This window comes from Branchiostoma floridae, chromosome 3 (genome assembly GCF_000003815.2).
Source record: "Branchiostoma floridae strain S238N-H82 chromosome 3, Bfl_VNyyK, whole genome shotgun sequence".
NCBI classification, from domain to species: domain Eukaryota; kingdom Metazoa; phylum Chordata; class Leptocardii; order Amphioxiformes; family Branchiostomatidae; genus Branchiostoma; species Branchiostoma floridae.
Genome location: NC_049981.1, coordinates 19,235,934 through 19,263,732, shown reverse-complemented (window position 1 = coordinate 19,263,732; position 27,799 = coordinate 19,235,934). Strand labels below are relative to the sequence as shown.

The window sequence follows — 27,799 nt, the reverse complement described above, 5'->3', positions numbered from 1 at the left end:
CCTTTTTCTGGGGGACTGGAAGGGTTGCAAACCAGTGTAGGTAAAGGGCTTGGGGTGACTTCTGCAGTCTCTGATGACCTAAATGGTCCATATGCCTAATTATTGCAAGGCAGGGAACAACAAATATAAAACCAGAGTGAGTGAGCCAGTGTGAGTGAATGAATGAGAGAGTGAATGAGTGTGTGAGTAACAAGAACAAGTGACAATAGACAACAACCACACGAACTTTCCGGTTTACATCTAATACCAATGTAATGTACAATGCTCCACAAAGCATCCATAACAACTCTGGTGAGTGATGTTGTACTACAGCTGTGGAATGTGACAATTTGGCAGGTATAATGACATTCTTTTAAGTACATACACTACTGGAAACCTATCTTTTCATTCATGTATCAACATTATTACATCTTGAGTTACATCCATTTTCCAACTGGCTTGACAGGTACAGTAAAAGTCTCTCACATTGAGTAAAACATCCTCAAAACATGTCCACAATGGCTTAGTTCAGAAAACTGCAAATGGCTTTGACACTGGTGAAATACATCCCTTCAGTATATTCTATGTACAATATTACACCTCTAACTGAAGATCAAGGTACACAACAGTTCTTTTGACCAAAACATATTTTTGGAAAATGAAATGTTAGTTCACCTTTATCCAAGAGGTAACCTATATATGTTGTTTCTAAAAAAAGGGTACTTGGGGATATCAAGATCAAGTGTTCAGTGGTTTCAAACTGCAGTACATTGTACATTGTACTTTGAAACCATTTTTCAACTTGATATCCGTTTTTATGGGTAAAGGTTACCCCTCAGATAAAGGTAAACTAGCATTTTAGGAGCTGCAAGTCATTGACAGCTAAATCTTAGCAACTTTCCATTTTGATCTATCCTTTATAGACAATATATATAATTAATAATAACACTTGTTGACTTTAAAGAAGAGCTCAAACACTGTCTTTCTACGAGGGTTGTGCAAAACCTTCACTGGCTACTTTCTTTTCAACATCAACATTTAGAACTTGAACATAAATCTACAATATCCTGAATATGTGCTTAGTACATATTTCACCTCTACGTTATAACTATACTCTTCATACTTGGGAAAAAATAACACAGTGACTCTCCAAGCAGAGGTGGGTGGAGGACGATTGTGACCTTTTCTTCATATGTCCCATTTTCTTTCCACCAAGTCACAATCTTCCCTACCAACCTCAGCTTGGACAGTAAAAATACATGAGTTGAATATAATGTAATAATGTTTTGTGATATCACAGAGGATATATGAGTTGCCAATAACAATACTGGTAAAATGTGCAGCAACATCATGTTAGTTCACATTTATCCAGAGGGGCAACCTATATCTGTTATTTCTAAAAACAGCATTCACGGATATAAATGGCAATGGACCGTGGTTTCAAACTGCAATATTTTGAAAATACAAGTACTGCAATTTAAAACCACCTTCCTTCGAATTGATTTCCCTGAATTCCACTTTTAAAAACAATAGATATGAGTTACCTGCGGCTGAAGGTGACCTAGCATTAAAAAAAAAATGGTACCAATCCTCCTGTAACTCGTGTTTGATTGATGTGTAACATTCTTGCTAATACGCATTCAGTTTAAAACATCAGTTGAATGAGCTTTTTCATATCAAGTAGTGGACTGTCCTGACATACGTTATTGACGTATTGACACGGCGACAAATTCACACTGGAGTTCAGATTCCAAACATATGTGAATACAGTCCAGCTATAGAATGAAGTCCCCATTCCACTAGATAGTGATTGCCCAGCGGTCTCGCTGCAACCTACATGTTAAATGGATTTCTGTAACCCCTCGACACCATCCAAAAGTATGACTGAAAGGATTACAAAACACATAAAGCGTAAAAAAAAATAGTTTTACTATCATTTTATGAAATCCCTGTTCGCCCTAGTGGAATGGGGTTTTGAGGTTTCTTTGGGATATCATTGACAGTGCATTCCATCTACTGCCAACAAATAAGACTACAGTATGGCCATTCTTGAGGTACATGGCAATTTACGATAAGACTTTCTTTCCACACAGCAGAAAATAGGAACGTGTGATAACATGTCAATGTAGAAATATCTGTGAGGTTGTGGCACATTGAAAAAACCATGGACACCTATCATAGAGTAACTTGGGAACATGTTGTGAGACTTTGACATGGCTATGTTTGTGAAAAGTGGAAAAATTAGTACTGGTCTGTTTCACCTGACATTGAAGCTGCTATATCATCCAAAACAGCAAAACAATCACTTAAATACTAAACATTACATATTGCACATCATCTGATTTAAACAAAGCTGACGAAAAAATAAATATACACAATCATGTAATGTTACAAGGTTTAAAAAAAGTAGGGCTACATATAGGAAAACAGTTGCAAATATCAATTGATGGTGGAAGATGGAGATTCATAAGACAGATGAATGAATGAGAGGAAGTCAGAGAACACCAATGGCAACTACTCAGTAGTAAAGTTTCTGTTCTATTTCCCCATGTTTTGCATAAAGATGAAACACACCCTGTAATCAGGTAATGTCAATGACTAAACAGATTGACTTTCTACTTTATGTTTTCTTGTCTTCGGCCATGTGATTTGATGATATGCACATCCTCTGGGAACCCAACAACTGATGGGATTGTGCAAATAACTTGACATTCAAAATGCATTTCTTTCCATTTTAAGGGAAGGCAGCTTTGCAAGACATTGCTACATGTATTTCTGTTCTAATGGCAAACAATCAACATAACACTACCATTTGATATGTGGAATCATTCTGCTAATACTGAAATACAGCATTAAGATTGACCATAGGTTGGTGCAAACTGTCTTTGTGAAGCTGTACTCCAAGCAGCTATTTTGATAACTAGTTTTCTAGTAGCACCATAGGCAAGCCCATCCTGAACTGTGCTTCTCTCCCTGCACACAATGATATACAGCATACTTATGAAAGAAGCAAGTCTCTTATGGCACATCGGCCTGTTCGCTAAGAAACTACTGACTGAGGGCCATTCTGGGAACGAATTATAAAACCATTCCATAATACGTCTTGCGTTTAGAGACTGGTGGCTATAGTATTGAGAGGGGGATATACCAGGGCTTCCTACAGCACACTCTTGCATTTTGTATGTCCATTTGGAGTAATAAATGGTGTTTGCTTACGATTCGGACAGCTGAGAACATTGGAGCATTTCGTAAGGAAAGGGCATCTAGAAGCATCTGCAACCAGGGAATATGATAATATTTTTCCATTGTATATACAACTATACGTTATACACCAAAAGTAATGCTTATGTCCCTATGTCCTATTCGTACCAACAGACAGAACACACTGACTCAAGGACAACTCCTAAACAATGGTGAACAACAATGAGGAAGTTCCAAACATTCAGATCTGCAACCATATGTTTAAGGTTAACAAACCACAGGAACTTTGCAGATGGGGACTGCCCTTACTTGGCACTGGTAACAAACAGAGATGGTATTCCAGAGCTGTCTCCAGCTTTAATTTTTTGGCCATTGCACTTATTGTAAGGGAATCCATGTTGTTAATTTTATTCTGAAATCTGGCATTACCAGTCAATTCATGTCAGCAGTTTGGGGACAGATGGTGTGAACTTTTTGTGTATCCCAAGAAGCAAATTTCCATCCCAGGACGGAGGGACAGATCCTGACGACAGCCCTGTGGTGTTCACAGAATCACCAAGTTCAGAGGAAAGTATACAGTACATTCAAGAGAGATTTGCACTACATTAAAAAAAAAATCTTCTGTTAGAATAATGTCGGTAATGCAAACATCCAACCTCCGAGTGCATAAAAACATTAACATATTCCATCATAAATGCAGCATAACTTCATTATATTCATGAAGATCTTTCTACCTTTACTTTACATTTACTATTCCCTTCTATTGTCTACATGGATTTCACATCTTCAAATACATGTATTCAGCAAACCCATCAGTTTAAGAACAGTTCATGAAATTCCATTGACTCTTATCATCTTATTATATTTTTAAAGGAGTTGGCATTGTTTGGGTCATATTTGATAGTCATCTAATCCGTCGACATTGTACTGGACGTGTACAAGTCATAATATGCAGCAACATTTCCGTCTTCACCATTTCATCTGTGATCTAGCCCCAAACATAGGCTACCATCTGTTTTCATCATCATGTTTAAAATGAAGGTAGTTTGATGGAGACAAGCCTACAATTTAACTTGAAAGTTCATCTGTGTTGGTAGAAGTGATTCTGGACCAAAGTTGAACTGTAATTTCCAACACAAAAAATGGATTTACCCAAATTTTTTACTTTCCAACTCCTCTTTGTCTAGGAATGAGCAATCCACTGCTTGTGTGACAGAGTCAAATGTTCTATCTGTATAACATGACATCACAGAAGCAGTGGACTTCTCCTTCGTTGACATGGACTGGACTTGAAAAGTCCAAAATTTGTAGAAAGTCGAATTTTTGCGTTGGAGATTACAGTTTATGTTTGACTCCTACAGCTTCTCTCTTATTTCAGAGTTTTGTTTCATTCCTTTTACCAACAGTGGGCAGGCAATATGACATTCTCAACGGTTGGGAATTTTTAGACCATTCAACCTTCTCCCTGCTGAAGTAGCCTTTGGCACCACATATTGTATTGGTACAACCTAGAAAAAAAATGTTGTGTTTCCGGGTACCAGACGAAACCTGGACCTCTTTTTTGGTCAACCGAAGGTGACATGGGACATAGACTTTTTGATCAGACATTTAAGTGATGAAATACAAAACAGACTTAATATGTATTTTTCACTCTGTTAACAGACTTAGGCTTCGAAAAATTGATGTATTAAAGTAACTGTAATGAACATTGTACTCCATTGTTTAGGTTATAAATATACTTGTGCTTGTATAACATAGTTGTACAGCTTTACATTGCTTAACTGCATTTGTTCGATCACTTCTGCCAAAATCTAAACAAAAACACACAAAAAAACAAGAATCCTAGTTTCCAACTCTAACTTTTTCAGGACTGTGACCAGAAATACAACATTTCCTAGGCCTAATCAATTCAGGCAGCAAGGAGAATGTCAAAGTCTAATCTGTGCTGACGATTGACCAAAACTTAGTCCTGAGACATGTGGAGTCGCACATGTCTTTGTAGCACCTGTGGTCCACTAAACTTCTTGTTGCACTTCAGGCATTTCAAGTTCGGTACATCCATGATTTTGGTCACACCTGTCCCGTACTTCTTTGACACTGCAGATTGGTTTGTGATACTCGGTTTTTCATGTGCATCTTTTTCTTTTTTGGTAGACGAATTTGTCTGTTCCTCTTTCTTGGCAGAGTTCTCCTCTTGTTTGTTGGTCACACCTGTTCCAGACTTCTTTGACCCTGCAGACTGGCTGGTGATGCTCTGTTTTTCATGGCCTTCCTTTTCTTTTTTGGTAGAAGAATTTGTCTGTTCTTCTTTCTTTGCAGAGTTTTCTTCTTGCTTGATGTTTCTGCCATGCATCCACTTCATATGCTTGCAGTATGTCCCCTTGTTGGCAAATGCCCGCTTACACACATTGCACTTGTGTAGGGTCAAAGCCTCTGATATCTTTACCTCGTTTCCTGTAGCAGGGGCGTTTTCCTCATTCCCATTCCCATTCTCAGTCTCTGATTTTGAGCTTGGCTGCACCATGGGCTTTACCTTGCCATCAGGACCAATCATGCGCATGACTGCCCGTGTTTTCAAACTGGTGTGAATCTTTTGCAGGTCTTTTGGGCCTTTTTTGTGGACGCTACCAGCATGGCGCAGCACGTGGCGCTTCTCCCTCGTCTCGTATGCACAGAACGGGCAGCGGAAGAACTTGACTGGGCGACCATGGGCATTCATGTGCTGGAGGAGGTTGAGCTGTCTGCTGAACTTGCGCTTGCAGATGAGACATTCCTTCTTCTCCAAATCATAGCTTGCCTGCAGCTTTGTTGTTTTACCCGCTGGCTTCTCTTCAGTAGGAGTCGATGGTTCCGAGCTGGAGGATTCAGGACCGTTGTCTTTCTGCAGCTTCACACTGGGCTGCTGTTTGTGAACATCTACCATGTGCCTTTTGGTGTTCCTCTTGGATGCAAACACTTTTTTGCAGATGAGACACATTTTTCGCTTCAGATCACAGTGAGACAGCAGCTTGTCATATTCAGCACCAATCTTAAACTGTGACATAGGTCTCTTGTGGACGTCTACCATATGGCGGATAAGGTTCCTCTTCGTGGTGAAATAGCGATCACACACAATGCAGCACTTCCGATCCATGTCATAGCTGCTGCGGAGTTTAGGTGTGCCACTTGAGCTCGTGCTGGGCGGACGAGATGGTGTTGTCTGATCTTTATCCTCATCATCGTCATCATCATCGTCATCGTCATCATCATCATCATCATCATCATCTTCCTCCTCTGAATCTTTGTCGGGATCATCACCATCGGGGTCCAGACCATGAACATCTACCATGTGCTTCTTCCAGGTGTCTTTACTACTGAAACCTTTGTCACAATGCTGGCACATGTTTTGTTTAACCTTTAAGTCTTTTGATACACTTTCTGCATCATTCTCCTCATCATTGTCCTTGTCACTTTCTTCATCATCTTCTTCATCACTGTCAGAAGAAGAGTCATTGTCCTTGTCATTTGCAGCATGATTTTCATTGTCTTTTTCCTCCTCTTCCCTTCCATCATCATCATCTTTCTTTTCGCCTTTCTTTGTGTCTCTGTCATGCTCTTCTTCAGACTTTGAGGATGTAGAGGATGATGGGGAGGTGGTCTTCTCTTCAGTTCCTGTGGATGGCTCTATCTCCAGTGACTTGCCGTGATGCTCCACCATGTGTCGTCTGATGCTCTGTTTTGAGATGAAGGTTTTCTTACAGAGGCGACAAATCAGTTTTTCCAGATCAAAGTCCCCACTCTTACTTGGAATGATTGTTCTGCCGGGGAGGGTCTTCTTGTGAACTTCCACCATGTGGCGGCGCACGTTGCGGCGAGAGGAGAAGGTCTTGTCGCACAGGCGACAGTATGCCCGGATGGGATCGTAGTCAGATGTGGTGCATTCCGGTGGACTAATCTTTGCGAACTTGCCTGATCTGCTACTGTTTTCAGGGCTACGACTGTTTGGGGTTGATCCCGCGACAAATTTTGGCCTGGTCACCCTCTGGTAGACAGCCTGGGATGTCCCTGGGATGGACTGGAATTCTATACTGTAGTTCTCAGCTGCAGAGCCAACAATAGGCTGCGGGTCATCAGGTGGCGGCTCAGGTAACACCACGACAAGACTTTCCCCCTGTAAGAGACTGTCTGTGATTGACGTCTCTGCAGATGTGTCTGCTTTTGGAGCCATGGGTGTGTCCATGAAGTACGACCCAGTCCCAGACATACCAAGTCGCTGCTGTTCATATTCGCTGAAGGGCATGGCACAGTATTCCTGTTTGTGGGACACGAAGTTGAGCAGACCTCGGTACAGACTGCGGCAAACTCGGCACTCCAGGATCACGTCTGCCTCGTGAAGCAGCAGCCGCTTGATGTCTTCTGTGCCAGCAGTGAAGCATTCAATGATCTGGCGCACCCCTGTCTGGTTGGATGGCACAGGCCGCTGCAGAAGGGCGTAGTCAGCAGCCTCGGCCATGGTGATCCAGCAGGCAACCTGCGTCAGTCTCCTCAGGAGTCAAAGCTACCTGAAACACAGGAAGATGAATATCACTTCCCTGTTCAGCTCCAACTCTCAAGCAAAATAATAGAATATACATACTAGCAACTCATGCAAGTTAGATAAAGGGAGTATCATCAGACATACAATGTACATTGTGTAGATTATGACGTCATTTACATAATTATTGAGGCCATTGCAACATGTGTGATATGGAGGAGATACAGGAAATAAATTCATACAAATTATGCTTTGCATGTCTATGAGGAGCCAATGTTGCACAAACTCATTGATAAATGAGTTCATATTTCTGACATATAAGTTGTTAAGTCACAATTATGCAAATAAGGTACAAATAATACTGTGACAGTGTGAGGTTTGGGGTCATTGAAACTTTGTGTAATCAACCTGGTCTTGTAAACTTGCAGATGCTCGAGAACATGACAAACATCAGCTTGTTTGCAGCCTAATTGGCATGGACATTTTCCCTCAGCCAAGAGTACCTGGCATTGACCAGGTGAAATTACTATGGATTTTTTGATAGCAAAAAGTAGGTCACAGTTACCCGGTAGCAAAACACACTCCTAGGACAGCTTCACTCCTATGCCAGCTTTTGATACTATTTTATGCTACTGTATGATCTGCTTGGAGATTAGGTCACAGTGTAGATGCCTGACATAGCCCCATACAATATCAAATACTTTCTGTACATCTACTCTTGCATATGTTACAATTAAGAATTTTTGTAATCTTGAACTTTTGTGGTATCTTTTAATTGCAGTCTTCACCTCAGTATCATCAGGAAGCTTTCACAATATCACCTAATGTCTAGCATCTAGGAATCGAACCTCTCAATTCTGTGCCCACTAACCTAACCACTTAAATACTGACACTATTCACGCAGCTAGAGTAAAGGTCATTCATGTAAAAGTAAAATTAGAGGGACAAGACAGTAATACAAAGTGCACAAGTACATATTTACATGGTACTTGCCATATCTCTGTTGTCTGATATACAAACATGCAGATTACCCATCCTGTCTTTCTAATACTGTTTTGTCTTCCATATGATATTTCAGCAACTTTCATTTAAAGTTACAGGTCTCCCAAAATGTCTGACAACTGGAGGCCATTATGACTGCTTGATGGAATCCAACAATGGGATTCATCTGGTATATCTTTACAGACACGGATCTCCTGGCTCTTAAGGGATCAACTTGGGGATCATCGATCAGTGTTCTAATCCTTAACTTCGGATCATAATCACAGGACGTGCATGTACAGGTACAGGTACACAAAGAAATCGGTTTTCGTGAACAACAAGACTAGCATGTCAAGGACAGAAGTTCTGCTGCAATTATTATGCCACACACCAGGGGGGCCAAAATCGACCTTGACCTTCATCTTCCCCACCGCTATCCACATACCACATATCATTACAATTTCGTGTGGAAAATGACCCATCTAAAAATACAGAAGAATAGATCACCAAATCAAGTATTGTGAAAGACAGTTTTCATCATTCATTCTTGCAATGCAGTACAGGCAAGCATGGGCCAATAGCAAATCAATGGCAAAACTGCTGGCTCAATCATTTCCTTATCTTATTACAGACAGCAGGTCAAGTTAGAGGAATTGACACCACTGCAGATACTGCTATCGTGGGCCTCGTTCATATTTTTCATTGCCCTATAGAAAGCATTGTGGCAGTTTGAACACAGCCTCCCTAGGAGATAAGTGTCTGGTGTATTATGTCAACTCAAGAGAATTTCAACTATCCATAGAAATCACCCTCGGGCTACTACATTTCTGTGTAGGGACAAAATCTACACATTAGCTTTTACAAAACAACATATCTGTTAAGTCATTTCTTTTATTTATTTTCAAACCACTTTAAGATTGTCCTCTAGATGATTTGTTTTTCTAAAGACTTGCCAAAGTGGTGAATGATAATGGTCCTTGTACATGTAGTAGTACATGTGGTTTGGGATGCTCATGGGCAGACAACACAGCTAGGGCTGGCCATTGCCAAGCATGTTGAAATACAAGGATATGACCCAAACAAAGCTTAGTGCCACCTAAAATTCTTGCCAAGTACTTACCGAAATTTTAATGTTAAAAATTCTTCTCCACCAGAAAGTAACAAGGGTCTTCTCTGTAACCTTTCAATGAAATCATCCATCCACAGGACCCAATATACCTTAAAACCCTCATAATGACTACTAACCTGCTGAACTGAACAAGATTTGAGTCCCTAGTCCCTACCTATTCCTCCTAACCCAAAAGGTCACCAGATTAGGCCAAAGTTTTCAAGGAAATTTAAAAGAAGGATTTCCAAGGATTTTAGGTCGCACTAAAATCTTTTGCCTATTTAGAGCCCTCCACTGCGCTACTCATCTGAGGTGTCTGACCTGAAGTCTTCATATGACCATAGATTTGCTTGTTAGGCCACACCAATTTTATTTCTTGTTTCTTGTATTTTTTCAGAAAAAAATTGGGTCAGTCGGTCGAAAAAAAAAACTCTTGCAAAAAGTGCGGGTAGGAGAGAGGGCTTTCTGAAGTAAGAGTTAATTTATGGGGTCCCTGGGAGCAAAGTCCAAAGTTTGAAGAAAAATTATAAACGGACCGTCCAAAATAGGCATGTAAAGGTACTGGAATTGAGGCCCATAGTTAATTCTTTTAAAGGAGAGGCAGTGAAATTTTGTCAACACAAGGTGTGGCCATCAATTTGGAAAAAAATTTTTTTTTCAAATCGGAAAAAATTGGGTCAGGAAATCTGACAAACAACAAATAAAATTGGTGTGGTCTTACAAGGTGTAAAACGTTCTCCCTTATCCCAATGTCACGAAATTTGATGTTTAAAATGGGCCCTAGTGGCCTGACTTTCAACACGTCCCATCACTTCTTGCACTGCATCAGCACTACACTTGACTGTAGACTAATCTGCACTACACTTGACTGTAGACTACTCACCAAACAGATGTTAGGCTCTGGCTCGTTTGTGATATCTTTTGGTCCAAAAAGAAAACCTGGCAAAAATAAAAATCCCCACAAAAGCAAGAGCCTAATAACCTCTGCTTGGAGAGTAGACTTAAGACTGTTTTATCTTGAAAACTTCTCCAGAATACAGTACATGTGCCAGTAATGCAGTATGCTACAAACTTGACACTTTCATCATAAAATAACAGCAGCCTTATAAACCAGATAAACGCAAGTCAATCCCCACGTTGATGTTATAAGGCTATCAGCACAAGAAACAATCATATGGCCTGAATATTTGAGTAAAGGCCGAGGCTTTTTTGGCAGCAGTATTGACTAAAAAAATGCAAACTCTGTGTTGCGATGCCAAAAGATAGCTGGTAATGCTGGGCTGAGTGTTGGACGCCCGTTTGAGGCACTTGACATGGTCACGTAAAAAAAAAGATTAAAAATTGCGGTGGGCTAAATCAGGCTGTCAAAGGTGTCCTCGTAATCCCAACGAGTTGTTCTATCTGCCTTGTGAATCTCAAGCGATGGACTTTTACGAGAAAGTATATATCTAATGTCAAAGTTGACCGATTTTCGACAGCTTTTTCCTATGGTTTCGCCATTGTTTCCAAGCCGAAATACGCACCGCATGGGGGTTTCGGGGTGTCCGCTTAGTGGGCGAGGTTCAACTGTTTCCGGGTCACGCTATACCGTTGCGGCAGTCACTCGGGACCTCACTCGGTAGTGTAGTACACAAGTACTTTTGATGGTGCTGTCAGCGTTTTATCATGTTACGAAGTAATATTGAAATGTCTTTGAAGTATAAGACAGCACTATGATCTGTAAGGTGTTATTCCAATAGGTTGCGTCGTGGGTAAAGTGAACTGTAGGTAACGTTACCCGACAGTCGCGCCTGACTGAGGGATTAACTAAGATCAGAACAGTATATAGCTAATTAATAGCGAAAAACGTGTTCAGAAGAGAAACTGTGCCAATTTGAATGACACAAAAAATAGCGCCGTAAGAATTGTAACGTTATATAGCTAACTTGTAGCGGAAAACGTGTTCAGAAGACAAACTGTGTCAATTTGAATGACACATCTAAAGGACCGTTGTGCGCTGCATTAAGTGTACATAGCTAACTAATAGCGAAAAACGTGTTCAGAAGAGAAACTGTGTCAATTTGAATGACAGACTTACAGAACAGTAAGAACTATAACGTTATTTAGCTACATGTAATAGCGCAAAACGTGTCACGTGAGAAGACAAAATGTGTCAATTTGAATGACACACTTGCAGATAGCGCAATAAGAACTGTACATAGCTAACTCATAGCGGAAAAGCGTTCAGGAGACAAACTGTACGTGTCAATTTGAATGACACACTTACAGGTAGCGCAATAAGAAATGTATATAGCTAACTCATAGCGAAGTGTAACGTGATCAGAAGACAAACTGTGTCAATTTGAATGACACACTTGCAGATAGCGCAATAAGAAATGTACATAGCTAACTCATAGCGAAGTGTAACGTGTTCAGAAGACAAACTGTGTCAATTTGAATGACACACGTGCAGATAGCGCAATAAGAAATGTATATAGCAAACTAATAGTGGAAAAAGTGTTCAGATGACAAAATGTGTCAATTTGAATGGCACACTTGCAGATAGCGCAATAAGAACTGTACATAGCTAACTCATAGCGGAAAAAGTGTTCAGGAGACAAACTGTGTCAATTTGAATGACACACTTGCAGATTGCGCAATAAGAACTGTATATAGCAAACTAATAGCGGAAAAAGTGTTCAGGAGACAAACTGTGTCAATTGAATGACACATTTATAGAACAGCGATGTATGTAAGAACTGTATATATCAAACGTAAAGCAAAAAACGTGTTCAGAAGACTACCTGTGTCAATATGACACATTATAGAACAAAGCTCTAAGAACTGTATATAATTGACACAGTTTTGTGTCCTGAACACATTAGCCGTTAAGATTTAGTCATACATTTGTATACTATACGTTCGGCGCTATTCTACAAATGTGTCGAAACAAATCGACACAGCTGTGCTTTTGACTACGTTTTCAGCAATAAAGTTGTTAGGTACAGCCAAAAGTACACTTTTTACCAGTGTCATATAAATTGACACAAATTCTTTACTGTCCAACTTTTTCCGTGATCAATTTTGCACACGTTAAACAGCGCTTTTCTAATTGTGGGTGATATAGATTGACACAGTTGTCCCCCGGAAAAACGTTTTCCATTTTTAAGACACGGTTCAAACATCGCTTACAAAGGTGTCAGACACATTCACACAATTTCCCTCCTGAAAAAGTCGCCCGCCATCAAGACAATTTTACACTGATTTCACATCGTGTTTCATAGTGTGTCATATGAAATAACAGTTGTCCTCCTGACAAGGTTTTCTGTCATTTGATACAGTTGTCGTCCTGACCGTGAGGGTTTTCCGTTTTGTGAAATTTTAATAAGTTTTAAAAAAACTTGTTAATTGACACAGTTGTCGTCCCGACCAAGTCTTCCATCAGTTTAATACTGTTTAATGATCAGTTGTCCACCAAAGTTTCCGTCATGAGGCAGTTTTATACTGTTTAACACTCGGTTATTAATTGCAAAGCCGTCCTCCTGACAAAGTTTTCTGTTATAAACTATTGTGTCAATTAATGTGACAAACTAGCAAACTGAATAGATATGCCTAAATCGTATAATCATTCGATTGAAAAAGTTTTTGGCAGAGCGAGTTTTCCGTCATAAGATAGTTATTATGCGTTTCAAAAGTGTGTCATATGATTGACACAGTTTTCAGCTCAGACAGCGCAGTTACTAGATTTGACAGTTTACTTGAACAAGTTAGTATTTCAGTTACTTTAAACCCTACCATGGTCCAAACTCCAGTAATCAGTTGTTAATTGATATGAAATAACCACACCTAAAGTCATATATATACGAAGGAACGCCATTTAGTTCGTAAGAAGGGACCTTAGAACTTGTCTGACACACTTGCAGAAAAGCGCTGCCTAAACCGCGCTATTATGTAAGTGTGTCATTCATATTGACACAGTTTGACTTCTGAACACGCATTAATATTCCGCTTTAAGTTAGCAATATACAGTTCTTACGGCGCCATTATATAAGTGTGTCATTCAAATTGACACAGTTTGTCTCCTGAACACGTATTTTGCTATTAGTTAGCTATATACAGTTCTTACGGCGCTATTATGTAAGTGTGTCATTCAAATTGACACAGTTTGTCTCCTGAATACGTTTTCGGTATTAGTTTGTTATATACAGTTATTTGGGCGCTGTCTACAAGTGTGTCATTCAAATTGACACAGTTTGACATTTGAACACGCATTCCGCTTTAAGTTAACTATATACAGTTCTACAGCGCTATCTATAATGCATTGTGTCATTCAAATTGACACAGTTTGTCTCCTGAACATGTTTTTCGCTCCTAGTTAGCTCTATACAGTTCTTACGGCACTATCATGTAAGTGTGTCATTCAAATTGACACAGTTTGAATCCTGAACACGTTTTTCGCTATTAGTTAGCTATATACAGTTCTTACGGCACTATTATGTAAGTGTGTCATTCAAATTGACACAGTTTGACTCCTGAACACGTTTTCCGCTATTAGTTAGTTATATACAGTTCTTTTAGCTTTATTCTACAAGTGTGTCATTCAAATTGACACAGTTTGACATTTGAACACGCATTGCGCTTTAAGTTAGCTATATACAGTTCTTACAGCGCTGTTCTATGAATGCATCATTCAAATTGACACAATTAATTTGTCTCCTGAACACGTTTTTCGCTATTAGTTAGCTATATACAGTTCATTCAGCTTTGTTCTGCAAGTGTGTCATTCAAATTAGCACAGTTTGACACCTGAATACGTTTTCCGCGATTTCTTAGCTATATACAGGTCTTACATTGCTGTTCTATAAATGTGTCATTCAAAGTGACACATTTTGTCTCCTGAACACGTTTCTCGCTATTAGTGAGCTATACACAGTTCTTATGGCGCTATTATGTCAGTGTGTCATTCAAATTGACATAGTTTGTCTCCTGAACACGTTTACGCTATTAGTTAGCTATATACAGTTCTTTTAGCTTTGTTCTATAAGTGTGTCATTCAAATTGACACAGTTTGACATTTGAATACGCATTGCGCTTTAAGTTAGCTATATACAGTTCTTACAGCGCTGTTCTATGATTGCATCATTCAAATTGACACAATAAATTTGTCCCCTGAACACGTTTTTCGCTATTAGTTAGCTATATACAGTTCATTCAGCTTTGTTCTATAAGTGTGTCATTCAAAGTGACACAGTTGGACTCCTGAACACGCATATGCATTACACTTTAAGTTACCTATATACAGTTTTTTTTACAGCGCTGTCCTATGAATGCATCATTCAAATTGACACAGTTTGTCTCCTGAACACGTTTTTCGCTATTAGTTAGCTGTATACAGTTCATTCAGCTTTGTTCCATAAGTGTGTCATTCAAATGGACACAGTTTGTCTCCTGAATACGTTTTCGCTATTAGTTTGCTATATACAGTTCTTTGGGCGCTGTCTACAAGTGTGTCATTCAAATTGACATAGATTGACATTTGAACACGCATCCGCTTCAAGTTAACTATATACAGTTCTTACAGCGCTATTCTATAATGCATTGTGTCATTCAAATTGGCACAGTTTGTCTCCTGAACATGTTTTTCGCTCCTAGTTAGCTATATACTGTTCTTACGGCACTATCATGTAAGTGTGTCATTCAAATTGACACAGTTTGACTCCTGAACACGTTTTCCGCTATTAGTTAGCTATATACAGTTCTTTTAGCTTTGTTCTATAAGCGTGTCATTTAAATTGGCACAGTTTGACACCTGAATACGCGATTACTTAATAGCTATATACAGGTCTAACATCGCTGTTCTATAAATGTGTCATTCAAAGTGACACATTTTGTCTCCTGAACACGTTTCTCGCTATTTGTTAGCTACATACAGTTCTTACGGCGCTATTATGTAAGTGCGCCATTCAAATTGACATAGTTTGTCTCCTAAACACGTTTATCGCTATTAGTTAAGCTACATACAGTTCTTACGGCGCTATTATGTAAGTGTGTCATTCAAATTGACACAGTTTGTCTCCCCAAGGAGGTCTCCCGAACACGTTTTCCGCTATTAGTTCCCTGTATACACTTCTTACAGCACTGTTCTATAAGTGTGTTATTCAAATTAACACAGTTTGTCTCCTGATGTCTACGAGAATGCCAGTTAGTTCGTTCGGAAGGGATCTTACAACCGTTGCAGATTCGCAACGTGGGCCGAGACGATACGAACAAACACAAACTTAAAAAACGTTCTGCAAGTTCAAACATACTTTCGCCAAGAGTCCCTTAACAAACCTAATTTAACAATATGCATAAGCCTGACTTGAATCCTCCTCTACCGAACCTAGCGCAGACTGAGACCGTCAAGATACCTGGTGACCCGCGTTCAATGACCTCACTCGTACGACCCGGAAGTATATGATCGTAATCGGTTGCACGGAAAACCCCATGCAGTGCGAAATCGAGGCCAAAAACAGGCATAAAGAGCCAGTTTGAAGGCTAACTTTGACTCTTCAAATCTCATCCCGAAATAATATTTGAATCAACACGAGTACTGTAGGCGATAGAACAACTCGTGGGGATTACGAGGACACCTTTGATAGCCTGATTTGGGCCACCGCGATTTTTTAATCTTTTTTTTACGCGACCATGTCAAGTGCCTCAAACGGGCGTCCAACATGAGGGTACATGTCACCATGGGTGCTGGGCCTTCAAACAGGTCATGTGACCACACCTGGACCAATCACAAGAGGCCATGCCAGTATGAATAGAACACATTTGCCTTGGGTGGTGGAGAGCACTCAGCTGCCTGGACCATTACGGATGGCACCATAACTCTGATGTATAGCACTGTGTCAGAAGCTATGGCTGCCAGTGTGTGATTCTGAGACATCAGAGGAGAGGCCTCCATAATGTAGGGTTAGGGATCAGGAACACGTGTCAGCATGCATCACATTGCCTACATGTACTCAGATATACCAGTAACCTGTTTTGTATACCTCCATGAAAAATGGAGGTATAGCTTTTGGCATGTCTACATGTATGTGTGTGTGATATTTGTGGGCAGTATAACTCAAGAACCTCTGGATGGATTATGATGATATTTGTTGGTATATTTTGAGAAGCCTGAGCTCATGGTCAATATTGCGATATTGCAACAGAACTTGCCCTGGATGTCTTGTTTCGTTTTCTATTACATGTATAAACTTCATGAAGGAGGTTATGTCTTTGGTGTGGTTTGTTTAAGTCGTCTGTCTGTAGATTCTAACTGTCAAGGCGTCCAGGAGCTGTTCTTCCATAGGTAGTGGCACCATTTTTTAGTTCTGGTGGCGAAAATTTTGTATATCACCAAATCAAGCGCCGAAGGCGCAAAGCATCAGGCTGAAGGTTTTCAAATCTAAACCCTCTGAAACTGTATTTCCTGCATTTTGAGGGGCAAATTTTGCTGCCAGACTAAGCTAACTTCAATGTCATTTCTATTAAAGATACCCATGGTTTTAGCTTTCATTATTGAGGGAGACGCCCCCAACATATTTTTGCACCATTTTGAGCGCCGAAGGCACCAGCCGTTGCAAGGTAGGTTAAGTTTGATAATGAAATTTCTATTAGTAGAAAGGGTCGTGGGGGACGACGCTCCGGCACCATTTTCCCACCTTGTCCAGTGCAGAAGGTGCGAATCCTTGCAAGAGAGGTCCTATGAAATTTTGAAATCTGGACCCGCTGAAACGTCATTTCCTGCAATTTCAGGGGCAATTTTGCCCAGTCCAAACAGGCAAAGACTCCCTATCACGGCAAACTCCCTTCCACAGCAAACTCCCTTCCTAGGCAAACTCCCTTTCCTGACACAAGAGAACATAGCCAACGTTGAAAATCGCGGACCCCCCCCAATAAAAAAACAGCCCCGTTCCGCTTATTGCCCCCATCATATGTTCTTTGTGGGGGCGACCGTCCCCACTGTGCCGCCGCCAGTGTCTTCGGTGGCTATCAGGGTCCAGGCTTCTGCGCCATACATAAGGATGGACAATACCAGGCTGTTGTAAAGTCTGATCTTAGTGTGGAGGGAGAGACACCTGTTGGTCCAGATGGTAAAGAGGGTTGCCATGGCTGCAGTGGCACGGCCGATGCAGGTCCTGATGTCTGCTGTGCTTTTACAGTCAGAGGTTAGCATATAAATAGGTCCATGGCAAAACTATACCTCAACTTCCATGGGCATGATTATGCAATTTTGATAAAGGTTTTAGACCAGCCACAGGTAACACCTGCGACATTTTGTACCAGTTGCAAGTGTCTGGGATTGTAGTGATTAATCCTTCCTAAGTAGTACAGCCTTGTATATTATTCATTTAATCATTGCTCTTTTCCTTTCAGGAACGGCATACAAAAATTCAGGAACTACCATCAATGGATTTAAGGGCAGTAAGCAAAAGGAGGTATTGTTGAATACAAGGGTTTTACTTCTCTGATTGTTACAAATTACAACATTGAGATGTCTCCTGCATGCCCGTAGCCAGCATTTTGTTAGAGGGGATCCAACAGAGCAAGCTTTCTAGAGGGCTAGGGGGCATGCTCCCTCTGAAAATGTTGAAAATCTGATCATCAAATGCTATCTGCTACCAAAAATCAAGCTCATCAAATGTCCAGGCCAAATGTTCTGCTGCAGTAACGTTACCAAAGACACACAACATGGGACTTTGACATTCGTCTTCCCAGTACCTATGCACATGGCCACATACCAAATACATGTATTGTAACAATCCATCCAGAGGTTCTAAAGTTATGCTGACCATAAATACATGGAAACACAGACACACACACACACACAGACATACACACACATAGCCTGATTTAATCGCGCTTCTCAGGCCCGTCGTAATTGCCGCGCCGATCGCGGGGAGGAGGCTACCAGCTGCGGATGGCGGAGTTTGCGTTACACAGACTAACACACACACACCTGAAACTATACCTCCATTTTTCATGGAAGTAAAAACCAATATGGTCCACATTGAGCCTGAACACACACCAGAGCCAATCTGAAGAGTCAGCTGTACTACAAGATCTAAATAACATTTCTCCTCAATTGATGTGTATCAGACAAAGTAGGGCAGGTGAGCAAAACTCCATAATGATACTAATGAGATGCTGGAAGGTACAAAAGGTGCAGATGTTCCCATGAGCTGTGAAATTAGGGATACAGTTTTGTTAACAATCATCATGGCAAAAGGTCCTGTAGGTTACAAAAGTAAATTGTCCTTAGCCAGGCAATTTTAGTTCTGAAAGGGAATTAGAGGCAGCTGGGCTTGTGGAGGAAGATTTTTGTCATCCTATTTAGTATAAGTATTGTGACTACAATAGTTGTAGCCTTTTTCTTAAAGTTTTAGGAAGGTGGTATGCAAACATATCCAGCTTACCACCTGTTCATCAGTTACTTTTGCTTTTCCTCTCAATGTCCCTCCTGATCCAATCAGACATTCCTTTGCTTCCATCCATTTAAACCAACTTAGGCCACGTTGATTTGATTATATGGATGACATCCGCGCTCGCACCAATTTTCGGCCATTTCCAAAAAAAAAAAAAAGTTTTCGACCACACAATAAATTGTGCAAAGCAGCTGTAAAATGAGCACAAATATTCCGTAGATTGAAAAAAAAAGTATCAGAAAACAGATAACTAATGCCATAGAATGCCAAAATGAATCTAAGGCCACACCAATTTAATTTCTTGGTTCACGGATTCGCTCGCTCCTATTTTTTGGAAAAAAAATAAAAATAAAAATTAGCACTCAGCAAATTTTCACCATTAATGAAACCATTCAGGAACTTTCTGGTGTAGCAAATCGGCCTTTATATTATAAGCTCCTTAAAGAATGGGTACAGGTGCTGTTACTGTACAATAATAGTGTTTTTGTACTTTTTTCAAGTTGAAAACTTTTTTCTTTATGTTTTGGATTAGCCGTTACCTTTACCCCAACCATTTTACAATTTTTATTTTTATTTCGCCCTCTCACTCCATATTTTTTATGAAAAAATTCGTGAACCAAGAAATTAAATTGGTGTGGCCTAAAGTCAAAGAATAAGATGTGAAAGGACAGAAAGAAAAAAAATCTACTGTTGGTTGGGGGAGGTACCAGTACAGAAAATTCAGGTCCAGAGGATCATTTCCAGGTCCGGACACGAACCTGGACCTGATTGTCTGTGGAAACTTGAGAACTGGCAATACTCAAAACAATGGTAATTGGTCAATTTTGCTACAAAGGAATCTGTTTGGTGGATTATTGGACTCCCACTGCATTTTAAAATCCCATCTCCATGTAATAAATGCTAACTGTCTCTGTACCTTTGACTGTAGAAACTTGGTGCAATTGACTATAAACTCTACTTGACTTCGCTCTTGTTGTCTTCTTGGCCCCCCGGTTAGACCCCAAATGCCTGCCGACATAGTGTGTCCATTTTGTAATTGGCGAAACCTGTTCCTCTGTTTTTTTTTCAGGTCTGTTTTTTTCGGATTGGTCCAAGAAGAATAAAATGTTTTGCACCCATATGATGTACTGGTCCCTACACCTAACTGTTGGTATACCATACTATGTGTGTTTAGTCCTATGTTCAACCTTCCTGGCCACTTTGATTTCATACTGAGACTTTTTTTTTTGGCCAAACTTTTTTTTTATTCGCTCGCTCGCATCAGTTTTGGAGTTCCCGGAGGATGTCATCCATATAATCAAATCAACATGGCCTTACAAGTGATGTCAAATATCCAAAGGATATTTGTAAAAAGTTAAAAACGTCCCATGAAACAGACTGAACACAGAGGGATATAATACTATAGCATGATCCTTCTACTTCTTTCGGTTGAGGCTACCACCAGTTCATATTTGTGATTCTGTAGTCAATATACTGTATACTAATAGATTTGATCCCATCACACCAGGAAAAACCCATACTCTTTTCGATGTGGCTCTCCTCAAACATGGGACCTCCATCAACATCCTATCTAAGGGACATCATTAACTGAAGCTAGGAAATCAAATCAACATAAAGTGAGGAACATGTAAATTGCCTACTAGTATTCCAAGGCCACAACACTGGGGCATGCTGGGATATTCATACCAAGAACTTTCAGCTTCTGGGCCAAAAATGGCAGCAATTATGCCACCAAGCCCTCACCTGGGAGGAATGCATACATACACCTATCAGGGCTTACCCAGAATATATCTGTAAGGGGGGAGACAGACAAGTACCTGCCAGAATGTCGATCCAGGTGCAAATGAGAGTCCATTTTCTTCATGCCTGGTAGACAAGATGGAAAGACAGAAAACGACCCATCCTTAAACAATGAAATTGACAAGGCTTAACACACTGAGGGCCTTGTCATTTTATAAGAGGTAGCTAAAGATAGTCTCTGCCAGGCTAACTAGTCTCACTATAGGTAGAATAATTTTGCCATGGGACTTTAGTCACCATAGGATCTCATTGGCCTGGAACAGTTATATGTATGAGGGGGAAATGTGATGGCCAATCGTACACCCTATTTCTGACAATTCTACTGTCAGTACCCCCATAGGAAGGCCTGGTGAAGGCTACCTGAAATACATTCTTTCAATTCAGGAAGCATAAAGCTCCCCATTCTGCAAAGCAGCAGGCCTTTCTGTTCAGAGGAGTGTGAAATGTGTTACCATTTGCCTTTCTCCATCTGCTTGCTTTTCCCTTCAACCGAGTCCAGAAAGACTTGGTCTTTTAAAAACATACATTGATTGTCAAACAGTGGTCTTCTTCAAGCAGAAAATCATTCTACGACAGGTTGTCTATTGACAGGTAGTATTGCCTTCAGTTCAGGGTTATCTCCAGGACATGTCCCTCCATCCCAGAACAGGAACCGAAGACAAAATTTCACCTGATTCCCCCCAAAAAATCTGAACCTTTATATGACATGAAATTCTATACTTTTCTAAGCTTAAAAAGGCAGATTTAACAAAGAAAATTAACAACTTAGTCTCCAAAACAGCTGAAGACAGCCCTTCGTACTAATATACATGCCAAACATAAAGTGTTCTGCCTATAGACCTACGACAACTACTGCCATGCTGAGTCCATCATTGACTTCCACATGGTCTCATAATTCTCATTCCCTGGCTCAACATGGGGGTGGTCATATCACTCCTCCTTACAATAAGTTACATATATATAAACAATGGGGGGGATGTAGGAATAGGAGGTCAGTTCTAGTGTTAGAACTGTAAAACTCTTTGCCACAGCTTGTGGTTAAAGCTAAAACTAGTAAATTTAGGACCAGATTGAACAATCATCGGAGGAATAAAAAGAATATCACATGAGACACGGCAAGAGCGAAGACCAGGTTTCTACAGGCTCGAAACTGACTTCTTTCCTGAAGATGGTACTATTATTCAAGAATGAGTCTGCTGGTTTGTAAGAATGACATGAAAAGAAAAATCCAACATTATTTCAAAGTTATGGAAGCTATTTAATGTCAGTAGACTGATGAGCGTGTATATCAGGCTTTAATCAAAAGGCACAACAAAATTTCAACATTAGTATTAATTTTGCACTACTGGAAGGGTCCCATTATCCCTTTGGAGGGGGGTAAAGCAAGCCCCATGTTTGAGGGACCCATAAGCGTAAGCCTCAAAACTCTGCATGTAATTGTAAAAGAACCCAACACACTTTTTTTCACTAATTAAGAGTAAGGGTGTCCCTGGGTGACCCGGTGTGCTTGGTTAAAAAACGCAACTCTTCTGTGTAGTTGCACAAATAGCCCTGAGATTACAACAGAGGTCCCCATTTTTGGATGTGGTTGCATTTCAATTCTTTCTGCAACCCCCTGGAAGACCCTCTGCTTTGGGATATGAGCTCTGTGAGTACATGTAGGCTGGTTGTTGTGCATACTCTACCAACGTAAACATGTGACATGATATAATGATAATAAGCAAACACTTATTCACCTGACGAGGTTGATGGTACAGACTTGCATCAACACACTTGTGATTTGCAATATATTCATCATCATATAAATATGGAATTAAACAGTGCAGTCTAGGAGATTAACCATTTTCCACATCTAAAATAATATTCCCAAGAATGTAGAATTGGCCTTAGGCTTTATAAATTTGAGATAACAAGGTGCACAGAGCATTCTGTATACAACTAACAATAATTAACATTATGCATTTATTACATATTGCATTGAATTAAAAAAAATACCAGTACATGTAACATTAGTACTGTGTTGACATAATGGCCATTAAACCTATTTCTATTCTTCTTATAACTGTGTCATGCTTTTTTCAAACCTCCATAAAAATAGTTCTAGTTGGTTGTTTTGTTTGTGTTACAACTTGTTTACACAATAAGGTAATACAATCGTCATTCTGTGCATTTCTTTTGTTCCAAGCTGAATTTCTCTTTTGTCCAATTGAGCTCCAAGCTGGTGTTTTCTTTCCAGGGCTCAAGTTCAGCAAACGAAAGAACAGCCCGGCTTACATCTGTGGCACAGACATGGAGAGAAAGTCTGCAACAGAACAGCCACACACAAACAGCACCCAAACCTCAAACAGTCAACCCTGGCAGTCCGTCCAGTGTAGTAAACAGGGTCAACCTGTGCTCTGGGGGGCTGGCTGTGGAATATTGTCATGCTAAATGACTAACAGGGTGGCAGGTGGGGGTGCAGTGGGTCTACCAAATCATCCAAATATCATCAAATTATGCACCATTGGGGGTTATCATGACAGAACAGGACAGTGTTTCAGCAAATTGCTGAGGGGAGGGATTGTTTTGAAGCCCCCGAAGGCCCCAGTCTTTATTTGATGACACAGCGCCAGATCGACAGACATGGCAGTCTGAAGGTCGCGCTGGTGTAGCTTAGTCCTTGCCGTGCCAGGGACAATCATTCACCACAGAGAACCCTTGACACGCACGAAATGTTATTGCCACTTTACAGCAAGGTGTTTGGGATATATTTGTGCTGTTGTAATGTCTGTGAAGCCTGCCCTGTGTCAGCACTGCGGACGCAAGCGACTAGCGCAGCGACGCAGGTCTGCGAGGGGAGGGCGGACTGGATCTAGGGGTCAGTCGGTCACGACGCGCGGGGCACGGAGCGCCCACCGAATCCCGGTGGCGACCAGGTCCCGAGCGCCCGCGGAATTTGTTTCAACTGCCGAGGAAGTTGCAACCTGCAGTTTTCCCACACTCGACGCCGGAAGAACGTGATAACGTCCATCGATCTGACGCGCCCGGGCGCTCGACTGTGGCCGGGTAGTCTGGACAGGATTTTCGAACCCGTCCCGGCCTCTGTGGGGCCGTTCGAAATGTCGACCCGAGCCGACCCGCCCCAAACCCACAATTTGGACGAGGCCGCCCGTCACCCCAACCGTGCCCTCTTGCAGCAAAACCTACTCAAAATGCCTCCTCAGAGTCCCCCAGTAGGATAAGTGTGCGAGGCGTCAGACCTTTCTGACAGATAATGAAGTGTTGAAAATGTCAGACTGGGCCTCGCGAGGAAGGACAAATTTATTTATCAGACGTGCGCACGTCCTCCATCTTGCCACGGTCACACATCCGCTATGTGTGTGTGCTGCCATGATAGCTGACTACCGGACGAGGCCCGCCAAAAAACGTCACACAAAACACAAAGAACATCCATATTCCAGAATGTAGGATAGACTATGTCCCTTAATCAGTCAGTGAGACCTACCTTTCCGCCAGGGACGAGGCGAGCGGACGCACCGCCTGGCAGTGCAGGCTTGCGCCCGACTCTGGGGCCCGACACCCCCGACCAACGGTACACGCCTCCCCTCCCCGATTCCAGCAGATTAACACCGATAAAACCTACCTAACTCTCCCTGGGCTCTTGACATATACACATAGGCAACAAACGTCGACGATCTGCAGTGGAAAATTTTACAAATTGAAACCGAGCGGGAGTCGATCAATGGGAGCGAGTGCTCACAGTGTGTCTGCATCCATGTCATCGTGATTCTCCCTGCCCAAAACCCACAGCCACACCGCCGACCCGAACGTCCGACTACCACCCACACAGACCCCGGCACAGCAGCGAAATCCTAGGGCCTACAAACCTTAGCTTGCAGCATAAATGCAGCGTCGTCCCCCCGGAACTGCGTGGTAACAGCGAGTCGATCGAAATTCAGCGGCGGATCGAGCTGGGCGTACGTACTGCGTCTGCATGTCCGCCGCCCGTGTCATCATGGAGACTATTCTTGCCAAAAACACCACCAGCACCGCGCACCACAGACCCGACAGGCCGGCGCACCAGCCGCGAAAAACACACAACACCGTCCAGATTTACCGCCCTACCTGGATTAGAGGCTTGTGGAGAGCTCCACAACCCTTTGGAGGATCGGCTTACTCTCGTTGAACGTAAATTTCGGAGAAAGATCGGGAAGAACTCGGTGCGAAGACGCAGGTCGGTCGGCACCGCCGCAGACGCAAACAAAGGGGAGGACGGCACAGGGGGCCAGGTCTCGCACTGGATGACGGGATGCGCAAAGGAGGAGGAGGAGGCAGGAAATGGGATGCGATGCAAATTCAGAATTTTCCCTAAAAATTAAAGATACGGCTAAATTCTGGAAAGACCTCGGACGTTGCTGGGTATGGGTGAGACAAAATGGCCCAGATGTATGGTCTCCCTTCAAACGTATTCTGCTTTACTCGACACCAAGAAATGTATCTCTGTCGCACCGGGTGCTTCATATGCAGACGACTAGACTCAGCCCCTAACGGGGAGCAGGAAACATGGGACAGAGTGTGTGAAGATTCAGCTCTCTTATAAGACGAGGTTTTCGTCGCTGAACTTAATGTTCAAGCGACTTAAATGCAGACAAAAATCTTATCAACTATGTTCTTTTAAATCAAACCGACGGTGGAGGCAGGTGTTCCAGGTGTGATATATGACGAAGAATTTAAAGAAAATAGAAAAAACATGAAATATGTTTGACACAAATCTTATCATTCTTTCAATTAGTGACATAAACCGTCTCAGGGCCTACACATGGTTTAAGCTGTCGGCTTTACTACAAGTAAGACGTGAATACCCTTTTCAATGTAATAAAATCTTGGAGGAATTTCACGGGTTCGTTTCGTTATTAAATGTTTGTATTATCATAAGTCTTTGCTTCCTTTGACAACATTAATTTTCACATTTTCCGGTGAAAGGACGGCCCAAGACGTGCTACTGTATGACGTAAGGCCAGCTCGACGCAGAGGCCCTGTCAAGGTGTGCCCCCTGGACCTGACGCTCTGATAACATGCAAATCAGCTCGCAAGCGGCTGTCGGCCATTCGCTTAACGCGAGCTTGCGGTCGCTTATGTCCGCACATAGACCCAGTCGGGTGAAACGCTGTAAAGCTTCTCTATTGCTCCTGCCTGTAGCCTTCGCATGTTCATAAAATCGAACTCGTTGCCAATCTATGCATGTTAAAGGGAGAGGCTGTCTGTAGTGATGGATGCGCTGTGGGGTCTTGATCGACGGCTAAAATCAGACGACAGCGGGGATTTAAATGTTCATTTTCGCGGCAAAACACGGGCGCATTTTCCTCACGTACACCCTGTCGCGGGTCGCTTTCCGTCAGCGGATCTCCGGTTCGAAAACGTGCGTGCCCCCGAGCAGCGTCCGCTCGAAAACGCCGTCTGCTTGTCCGCGGCCAGGCGCGGCGAGGGATGGCGAGGGGCGAGTCGAATTACGTCATGGACGGTCCGGGATAATTTACATAGGCATAGCAGATGGGGACGATCCACTGAAATGCGCGACTTCGCTCTCTGAGTCGCCAATGCATGTTCTCTACAGCAGCCATTTCAAACGCCGTGTTCATTATACGTCGGGAGAAAAGCGGCGGTTCGAAAGGTCTGAATTGCCGAATAAAGAGACACCTTTTCAGCACCTCTCCTCCTGTCTATCATCAACCATGGGGCCCTGACGGGGCTGTCCACAGAACATGGACGACTGCGCCATGAGGTCTTCGTCGGCCTGTACCCCTCTAAATAATACACTCTGCCATCCACAAATTGTACCCCAAAATTGCTTTCATGGTAACCAACTCTGAGTGTTTGCGAAGGCAAGGACGGCGTCATGTTTGCTCGGTTCAGGTGGGACCCGTCGCCTGCGCCAAGAAGCGGGCAACCTGTCGCTACCGTGCCCAATTCTACTGGTGAGCTCCCGCCAGCAAATTCTATGGAGGCGGTGAATATATTTTCAGTGGTAGTACACCTCACGGGGAGGTTCTACATGTTTAGCAGGGTGTGTTATCGTCTGATACTGACAAAATGGCCGTCGGTCGGGACGAACTCAGACAGGTAGCTAATCAGTCACTTTGAGCCGGCCTTGTGCGAGCAGACGAGAGCAGACTGGCGAATGAATCAATATGGCGGCTTTTAAAACCCCGTCTCTGCCTTGGATGTTCACCACCAGGGCAAGACGTGTGCCAGACGCGCGAGTTAATGTCAGGATTTGATTCGCATTGCCTTTTGTCTCGCTGCTGCGGAGCCTGGCTCGCCCAAGTCACGCATCTTTTCTTGTCGAGTGAAACTCGCAATGCCGGGGGAATGTCGCGCGCCTGGGGGGACGTCACGTGCCACCCTGGCCAATGCCACCACGGTAAGTCGGCAGCCTCTGACCACTGGTCGACCGATGACCTCCAGTGGTCGGTACGTAAGGACTGTAAAGCCGGGAGCAGGGAAGGGGCCTATCTCCGCCTGGTCACGTACGGACTACATGGCAATGATTGATGGCGCCCACAATTGTCTCTCTTTGCACTTGTTCGTCGTTGCCATGGTAACAGAAAACCCACCAGCTTGAGAACCTGATAGAGAAGATCGTCCTGTAACTTACAGAGAAAACATTCCGTTGGCCTTTGTCAAAGTTATCTACAGGTCAAAAATAAAATAAAAAACATCCATCCCATCATGACTTATTCTGTTTCAAAGCCTTCTGTAGTTCCAAAGAAAGCTGATAGAAGGCCTAAAATGTCACTTACTATC

At 42.1% G+C, this 27,799-nt stretch overlaps 1 protein-coding gene across 4 annotated transcripts; it reads right to left on the bottom strand.

Annotated features, from left to right (window-relative positions):
- Positions 1-232: 232 nt before the first annotated feature.
- On the bottom strand, positions 233-25,846 carry LOC118411004 (zinc finger protein 800-like). 4 transcript variants are annotated; one of them, XM_035812997.1, is made up of 2 exons: positions 25,121-25,846; positions 233-7,721 (listed from the first exon to the last, which is right to left on the bottom strand). In XM_035812997.1, exon 2 carries the CDS (start codon positions 7,670-7,672, stop codon positions 5,144-5,146), a length of 2,529 nt encoding a protein of 842 aa, XP_035668890.1. In that variant the 5' UTR covers positions 7,673-7,721; positions 25,121-25,846; the 3' UTR covers positions 233-5,143. The 4 variants fall into 4 exon arrangements, with proteins under 4 accessions (XP_035668890.1, XP_035668891.1, XP_035668892.1 ...); XM_035812998.1 differs by lacking the exon at positions 25,121-25,846 and adding an exon at positions 24,883-25,101; XM_035812999.1 differs by lacking the exon at positions 25,121-25,846 and adding an exon at positions 24,639-24,843.
- Positions 25,847-27,799: the final 1,953 nt, after the last annotated feature.

Excerpts from the sequence above, each read along its gene's own strand:
- LOC118411004 (XM_035812997.1), bottom strand. The coding sequence starts at position 7,672 with ATGGCCGAGGCTGCTGACTACGCCCTTCTGCAGCGGCCTGTGCCATCC.